The 9,146-nt window shown below is 44.8% G+C and overlaps 1 protein-coding gene across 1 annotated transcript in view; it reads left to right on the plus strand.

Moving 5' to 3' along the window:
* The first annotated feature begins 4,558 nt into the window (after nt 1–4,558).
* Nucleotides 4,559–9,146, plus strand: part of LOC119467806 (proline-rich receptor-like protein kinase PERK2) — a 13,439-nt gene continuing 8,851 nt past the window's right edge. The window contains exons 1-2 of the mRNA XM_037730149.1: nt 4,559–4,664; nt 4,756–4,968. Of these exons, the coding sequence (XP_037586077.1) occupies nt 4,559–4,664; nt 4,756–4,968 (319 nt within the window). The remainder of the gene's footprint in view (nt 4,665–4,755; nt 4,969–9,146) is intronic.

Below are 9,146 nucleotides of genomic sequence, written 5' to 3' on the forward strand. Positions count from 1 at the left end.
CATTGTTATTTTTTTAAATGGTAGGTCTAGAAAATAAAGTTCAAAGGTGAGTGACCCTCCAGGAAGAAGGATTAAGTGGGTTAACTTGGGGGCTGTTCAGCCCTGGAGGCATTGCTGAAGAACGTAATCTATTTTGCGTGTTGCTTTGTGAGCCAAAGGCAGTTATGGTGTAGGAATAGCTCTCTCATGCTGTCTCTCCCTTTCTCCACTCTACAAAAATATTCATGCCAAAGAATATGCAGGTTGTATAAACATCCCTTCAAAAAGCACATGAAGATATTATGTATAGTCACAAATGTCTCCTTCCAAATGGGCGTGTTCCTAGAGAGGCATAGAGATATCTTTCACACCCTATACGTAAAAAACAGCCAATTTAGGAATTGGCAGAGCCGCGTTGCCTAAGCGAGTAGAAAACTTTGGCTCGGGGCTCTCCAAACAATCCCATAAAACCCACGCTTGCTTTTATTGAATGGTGATGCATGAAAGACCAAGGGTGGCCAACGTGAATGAGGGAAGGAGTCAGCGTTCATAGGATCGTCATAAAGGGTGGCAGGAAAGTTTCTTTTCGCTGAAATTCGATCTGTTCCTTGAAAAAAAAAGTTGCTTCTAATACTGGATGGCAGGATGTCACTCTCACATTCCCTTCTCCTATAACGTCATTTGAACTCATCGTTGTTCAAGATATTACTTTTACACTTGGCCTTCTTGCCTCCAGCCCATCCATTTCAGCCTCCATGCCACTGGCTGCCAGAGTAATCTTTTTAAAAGGCAAATCAAATCTGGTACTTTCCTAATTAAAACCCTTTGGTGGCTCCCCATTGCCTGCTAAAGTTCAAGTTCTTTACCTTAGTAGACAAACTCTTTCAACCATCTGTCCTTTTTACTTTTTTTTTTTTTTTTTTGAGACGGAGTCTTNTTTGAGACGGAGTCTTGCTCTGTTGCCAGGCTGGAGTGCAGTGACACAATCTTGGCTCACTGCAACCTCCGCCTCCTGGGTTCAAGTGATTCTTCCACCTCAGCTTCCCAAGTAGCTGGGACCACAGGTGTGTGCTCCCATGCCCGGCTAATTTTTGTGTTTTTACGAGAGACAGGGTTTCACCATGCTGGCCAGGATGGTTTCGATCTCTTGACCTTGTGATCTGCCTGCCTCGGCCCCCCAAAGTGCTGGGATTACAGGTGTGAGCCACTGTGCCTGGTTGTCCTTTTTACATTTTAAGCCATTTCATGAAGTCCCCCAGCCCTGTGTACCCTCCAGTCCAGCCATTTCAGATGGCCTTTGAGGCCACAGTCTTCCAGGCCTCATGCATTTGCACACATAGTTTTCTCCACCGGCATATGCCCTAAGGATACGAGTGGGACAGTGATAGCATCTCCAGGTGCCTCCCTGGTCCCCAGAGCTCAGGAGCAGAGGGTAGTGCTCTGCTGCCACCCTGCTGAGCCCTCCAAGTTGCCAGCTGCAAAGCTCTTTTAAGGGAGTGTTTCCTGAAGTTAGGTTCTAAAGGCCACCCCCTGAGAGCACACCTCTGCGCCCTCCCCTCCATTCATCCCACAAAGGGGGCTGGTGTCTACCAAGCCCCAGGCCAGTCCTGAAAGAGACAGCCCCTGTCCCCAGAGGCTCCCTATAGCCTGGCAGAGGCAAGAGGAAGCAGAGGCAAGCATAAGTTGGAGAAGAGGGGGTAAAAAGGAAAGTCCTACTTTTGTAAAGGGCAAGACAACTTTCTGTGTTCAGAACAAGGGCAACAGGAAGATGACATGGTAGAGTTGGGGTGGTACTTTTAAGTAGGGTGGCCAGAAGAGCACACTTGAGAAGGTGATTTTTAGTGAAGGCTGAAGGAGATGAGGTAGGCAGATATCTGAGGGAGGAGCATTTCAGGCAGCGGGAACAGCAAGTGGAAGAGCACTGAGGTGGGAATGTGCCTAGTGCCTTCAAGGAATATTTGGAGCAGGGTAAGCAATAAAGAGGTGAGGTGTCTGGAAGTCTGGGCGAGAACCATGGGGCTCTTGACCCAAATGCTGGCCAGTGTTGCCAGTGGGAATGAGTGACGAGAGACAGCTGCTTGGGTGTGCACGGCTTGGAGGTTGCAACACTTTGCTTATAATGAAGATGAATCTAAAAGTGGTTCTGAAAATGTCAGGCTCTGGACTTTACTTTCTCCCAACCTGCATCCACACAGTGTCAACAAAGCCCTTTTAGTAGAATTTGATACCCTGATGACTGAAAAACCAGACAACTTTGAGGAGGCATTAATGTTTAGTTAGGGTCCAGGACTGGGTAAGTAATCCTCATCCTCAGGGGCTGCCTGGGGTGCTGCACCCACACCTGATCTATTAAGTTCTCAACAGCAATTTATTTTATCAGCTCTTCCCATTCCCATTTCATAAACATTTATGGTAATGGCATATGTAGATCTTTCAATTGCTTGGAAAAATTGTGACTGAAGGTGCCATACTTCTCCCCTACCTTTTGATTGTGGTAAAGTATACAGAACATGAAATTTACTATTTTAACCATTGCTAAGTATACAGCTCTGTGCCATTAAGTACATTCACACCGTTAGGCAATCACCATATCCTTCTCCAGAACTCCATCCTCCCCAGCAGAAGCTCTGTATCCTTTAAGCACTTACTCCCCCTCATTTTACTTTCTGTCTGTATGAATTTGATCACTCCAGGAACATCATACAAAGGAAATCATACGATACCTTGCGGACTGGCTTTTGTGGCTGGCTTATTTCACTTGGCCTAGGTCTCCAAGTTTATCCATGTTGTAGCATATATCAAAATTTCCTTCCTTTCTAAAGCTGAACGATATTCCATTGTATGCTTGTGCCATACTTTATTTTTTCATTCATCGATGGTCATTTGGGTTGCTTCCACGTTTTGACTCTCGTGATAATGCTGCTATGAACATGGGTGTACAGGTATCTGCTCTCACTTCCTTCTCGCCCCTTCTTTAAGGGCACTCTTAGAGCAGAAGCACTGCTTGGTGGCTTGACTCCATCCGGAGGGCTGCCCTTCTCCCTTCTCCTGGCTTGGCTTGATTAATGCAGTGGATGATGAAGGCTGTTTCTGATGAGCTCAACCCTCAGCTGCCAGAAAATTAGGCTCTGAATGATCTGTACAGAAGTAAATAGGTGATGACTTTTCTAATGTCACTCCTTGGGAAATCGCGAACACTGCTGGAAACAGAGACTAGGGAGTTCTTCAGGGCGGGGCCTTCTCATCCTCAGATGGGGGCCCCTCAGGGCTTGAGGCTACAGAAGACAGGTGGTATTCTGCCTAGGAGAGTCAGAAGGCACATCCCAGCCAGGGCTCCTGGACATATCTTCGGAGGTTCCGGCCTGTTGGTTGTAGCAGAGCCTGGATGAAGCCAAGGCCACGGCTTCAGCTGCCCCTGGACCAACCCACCCCACTCAGTGGCTATAGGCTGCATTGCTACTCTCAGGCAGCTGACCTAAACAGCACTTGGACTTGAACAAAACAAAATGAAATTTGCAAAATAAATTTATATTTTAAAAATTGCATGCTTTCAAAATAGAATATGCCCAAATATGAGAGAGGATGAAATGAACTGAACAAACACGGGTGTTGGAATCAGCCAGATACAGATTAAGACATGAATCTTATCAGCCATGGGGTTGGTCCAAGCCATCCAAATTCTGTGAGCTGCAGCTTCCTCATTTACAAATGAATACAGGGTCATTAAATGAAAAACAAACAAACAAACAAAAAAAACAAAAAAAAAAACCCCATGGAACTTGCTTTTATTGAGCGATCCTTGTTGCATATTAGAATCACCTGGAGAGCTTTTAAAACCTAGGATGCCTGGGTATGACTCCTACAGATGCGATTTAATTGGTCGGGGGCATGGATGGTGCTTATAAAACTCCCCAGGTGATTTTAATGTTCAGTCAAGGTGGCATATAACTGGTCTAGAGTGTCTCAGGTCCTCCACAAATGCTAGCTCTCCTCAGTCTTCCTACCATGCCTGCAAAAACTCTGTAAAGCACATGCCCTCCGTCACAGGGAATAGCCTTTGGCATCAGCTACCTTGGTTCATGCCACAGCTCTGTGCCAGCGACCAGGATTCCTAACATAGCCAAGCCTCAGTTTCCTCAATGGTAAGATGGAATTGATAACAGAAACCACTTGTAGTTTTCTGTGAAGATTAGAAGAAATAACACATGGCTTTCAGTTAGAGAGTACCCAGGAAATGTCGGCTCTTACTGTGAGCATGGTCAGTGTCAAGTCAAGAATCCCATCATTTCCACTGCAGCCAGCCCTTCTCACCCCCTCCCTCCCTAAAACCTAAAGCAGAGAAACCAACCCTCCTGTTCCCTGCAGAGGGCGGGTCAATTCCAGCTCTCCTGCTGAGCCACGTTCCTAGGAGATGCCTGGTGAGAACTTGGGATCAGATTGAGTCAGAGGTATTTGTAGACTTGACTCACTAGGTCTTAAAACCAGAAGATTGCCCTGTGGGTCTCATGACGTTCCTGGAAAATAAAAGAAATGAATATTATTGGGCTGAGTTCATCCGACACTCAGCCCTCCCTTTTGTATGCCGGTGGCTCTGAAGAGATCAGGCAGCAACTCAGCCAAGTCTGAACCATCAAAGGCAATGGCCTGGTTGCAGTGCTGGGAGATGTTGCTTCTCCTGCAGACAGGTCTGTTCCTCTTTCCAGATCTCTTCCCCATCAGTCCCCCAAGGCTACAGACTTTCTCCTCCCTCCAGGTTCCTGGGAAAATATTTCTAAGGGCTGCCTCTGGTGAGGTATGTCAGAGCTGAGCTATTTTGGAGGGTTGGGTGTGGGCTGGGAAGGGGCCACCCAGATTCCAGACAACAAGAAAGGGAAAAAGTCCCTCTTCTGGAGCCAGGATTTCTGGAACCTTGCACTGAAGCAGTAGCCAGGTACGGGACCCATTTCTCTACGCCTTCTTTCCCTGAACCCCTCCACATCCCTAACAGTAGTAAGTCCTGTTGTTTCCACATCCCAAACGTCTCTAGAATCTACTTATTTGCATCTCCAGAGCCACAATCCTAGCAAAAGTCACTGTCATTTTCTAATTTCTCACTTGCAACTGCAGCCTCTTGTTCTATTGCTTCCACTCTGTCTATCCTGGTTCTCCCAACCTATTCCTCCTATCCCTCCATCCTGCTGCCATCAGACAGGTAAACTTTTCAAAATATAAAACTGATCATGACACATATACGCATATGCACATTGCAGCATAATAACTTTTCAAAGCGTCACATTGCTCTTGGGATAAAGGCAAAACCTCTGAACAAGTCTGACAAGGCTACATACATCAAGATTTGATTTAGTTATGAGTGACAGAAATCCCAAGTTAATAGGGGTTTGAATAGATAAGATTTTATTTTCTATGTGAAGAGTCAGTAGTTCAACCAGCCAGGATTAGCACAGCAACTCCTTAAAGTGATGGGGGACTCAGACTACTTGAGTTATCTGCTCTGTCATCCTTAGTATGCGGTTTTCACTTCATCGCCCAAGAGGGCTGCTTGGGCTCCAGCCATGGCAATCAAATCTCAGATAGCAGGAAGGAGGAATTGCACACAGCACTTCTACTTGCATCCTCTGTGCAGAATTTAGTCACACGGCTATAGGTAGCTGAATGAGAGGCTGGAAAATGTAATATTTTTTTCCAAGTGGCCATAGGCCAGCAAAAAAGGAGGAATAAGGGGAGAATAGCTGTTGAGTGATACCTGGCAGTGTAGATCATATAGTGCTCCTCTCCTGAGCATCACTGACGACATGCTTTCTTCCCCTGGCCCTCTGCACTCCTGTCACACTGGCTTTTCCAGATGTTCCACACATTTGCAACACTCCCTCCTGCCCTAGGCCCTTGCTCATGCTTTAGTGTTCTCCCCTCCCTCCTACCTAATTACTAATCCTTCAGAACTCCACTCAAGCAGAATTCCCTCAAAGAACCTTCCAAAGGTCAGACCCTTCTATTTAGAGGGGATTTTTTTTTTATCCTCCTCTTGCATGTTTAGCTCATAACATGTAGATTGTGTCACTGTTGCGATTACACATTTGCTTTGTGTGATTATTTTCTGCCCAAATGATGAGGACAGACTTTAGGCTTGGTTTTGTGCACTATGGGGCATCCTGCCTGGCACATAGTAGGTGCTCAATTAGTATTTCTTGAATGAATCAATGAATACATTTAGATATTACCTAAAATGCATTAAAGGGGGCCCAAGAATTAGGCAAAAGATTTTCCTGGGGCCGGTCATAGGGAGTGGTTGAGTGGGAGTGGGAGATGCATTCTAAATAGTCCGTGGAAATCTAGTAGGCTTTAGGTGTGGCAGGGAAAGTGTTAACCTGGAACTCAGAAGACCTGTTTTCTGATCTCAGCTCAGCTATCAACAGTGGACCACTGCCTAGAGACAGAAATGGTCAGATGTTGGGTATATTTCGATGGTAGGGCTGACAACAATTGCTGGCAGATTGCATGTGGGAATTGAGGAAAAGAGAAGGGTCAAGGATTAGTCCTGGGTGTTTGGCTGAACACATGAAAGGCCATTTACTGAGAAGGGGAAGATGGTGAAAGGAACAGGTTTTAAGGAGTGGGTCTGAAGGTCTTATTTGCAAATGAACCACATGTTCCCATAGCCAGGTGCATACTTCGACTCTTCCACAGAGGAAGCCTAAGCCCCAGGCTGGTGGATGTCCGTGGTGGGGAGTGCCAAACGGATGTAAAAAAAAAGGGTTAACGGCTTCCCACTACCCCTACAAGAAACCCTCAAACAATTGGCCTTTCGAGGTGCATAGTTGCCAGCCAAGTTATTCAGCTCAGCAACAAGATTGAAGAGAAAGTGGTCAGAAGACCTTGATACCAGGCTTGGTAGGAAGCAGTCACTTTCTGCTAAAAGGTCAGTGATGAGGGAAGGCATATCCATGCAGAGTCACTGCAGAAATCTTTGAAAATTCAGAAAATTACAATCCCATTACATGCTGAACATGCCTGACATCACCATGTATTTTCCCCCAATCTTCATTACATACATTTTCCTATAAGCAGTGGCACTCTTCTCCATAATGTGTTTTGTCAATTTCCCTTTCTCACTAAACAGTATCATGCATGTTTCTAAGTTGCTTTCCAGAGAGGCTGCACTGATCTACTCAGCTACAATCAGTGTATTAGAATGCTTCTCTCCTGACAATCTTGTTCACAGTGAGTGTTAGCAGAAGAATGCTTGGACAGTTTTATAAGTGAGAAATAGTAATTCATTATTATTTTCATTTGCAGGTTAAAAAAATTTCTGGAGAACCTGAACACTTCTTGAATGCTTGTTAGTTATATATTTTTTTTCAAGTGACTTTTGCAAAGATACTTCTAGGCTTGGAAGGAACCAGAATCACCATTTAGCGAAATCTCACTTCCTTAACCTCAAGAAGTAGCATCTCTCCCCTCAAAAACCAATCATGTGTATGAGGCAGGGGTGGCAAAGCAGAGAGAAGTGCTTTGATGGAAAGTTCGCACTCAATTGCTGGGTGACAAAGGCTCACACCCCAGCCTCTGGTCCGCCTTCTTGAGAAAAAGGCTAAAAACTATAAGCAAATCAGTGCTAACTGTAGCTCGTGGGTGCCTGCTCTGCGGCTCTCTTGGATTTCTGCCCTAATCTGATCTGCCAGCTGGGTTTGGATATGCAGAGAGGCAATCTGACTTGGTGAGTCAGAAGGCACATCCCTCTGACTCTGTGGGAGGACAGAGAGCCCACGTCCCTATCTGCTCCTTCAGGTAGGGTCTCTGCCTGGTTTGGCTGTGTCTTAGAGTATAATTTGGCACCTGGCACACAGTAGGTTCTTAGTACATATTTGCTCCATGACTGAATGATCAGGATCTTGAAGGGATAACTGGGAGAGAGGAGATGCTGTTCTCTCTGTTCTCACTTCTCTTCTCAGCTGTGTCACTAAATAGCAAGTTACTTTCTTTCACAGGCCTCTATTTCCTTGTTTTAAGCAATGAATCCAAATGACAGCAAGATTCCTTCTAACTTCTGAATTTGTGTAAAAACATTTAGCCCATCTTTGCTTTAGTTTCCTCATCTATGAAATAGGCAGGATGAAAATGTCAACCTCCTGTGAGGCTACCAGATAAAATGTAGGGCGCACAGTTAAATTTGAATATCAGATAAACAAGAAACACATTTAAAAAAATATAAATATGTCCCCAACATTGCACAGGCTCGATAAATACCTGGAATGCTGAATCGCTGTACAACGTTCAGCCGGATCTGTTTATTGCATTCAGAGTTATGCTTCCAGGCTGATGATGAGTACATGGTGTTCAGTCGACAAGTGTTTATTAAACATCTACTATACGCCAGGCGCTGTTGAGGCTCTGGTGGTACAGCAGGCAATGAAATAAGCAATATCTCCATTTTCACTAGGTTTAAATTACAGTTAACAAAAAAAGTACACAAAATGTCACAGAGTCATCATGCTCAGAAGGTTAGCAAAGCAGGCTAAGGGCCAGAGACCATGCAGAGGGCTGATAGAGGGAGTCAAGGAACCTGAGAAACTCAACTCTGTGCACCTGAGAGGCCCCAGCCTCCACAAAAGACCTATGTTTGTCCAGCAAGACTCTGATATTATTTTGTAGAAATCCCCAAAGATGCATAAAAATGTCATTGATTCAGAAAGGTCATGCACCAAATTTGGGATAAAATGAGCAATTGCTTGGATGGAAGAGATATATAAATCATTTAGCCAATTTTAGCTGAGCTAGGGCTGCAACCAAGTTTCCTGACAGCTAGGAGAAAGTTCTGGGTGGTAATGTGGCTTGTTAAAAAGGTGATTCTGATTTTCAGTTCTGTTTACCAGTGTGGTTGGGTTAAGTCTTGACAACTTTTTTAAAAACTGTGTTTTGAAGTTTTAGCTGAAACAACAGTGAAGGGTTTTTCTTTGAGACATCTTTCCCTGCACTGAGCCAGTGCTCTTTGGTTCAAGGATTCGCTGGGGCCTACTAAGTTAATGGCTGTAGAAAGGTTACCTTTCTTTTTTTCTCTCTTTTCTTTCTTTCTTTCCCCCTTTCTTTTCTCTTCTTTCTTTCTTTCTTTCTTTCTTTCTTTCTTTCTTTCTTTCTTTCTTTCTTTCTTTCTTTCTTTCTTTCTTTCTTTC

This window comes from Cebus imitator, unplaced genomic scaffold (assembly GCF_001604975.1).
Source record: "Cebus imitator isolate Cc_AM_T3 unplaced genomic scaffold, Cebus_imitator-1.0 Scaffold334, whole genome shotgun sequence".
NCBI classification, from domain to species: domain Eukaryota; kingdom Metazoa; phylum Chordata; class Mammalia; order Primates; family Cebidae; genus Cebus; species Cebus imitator.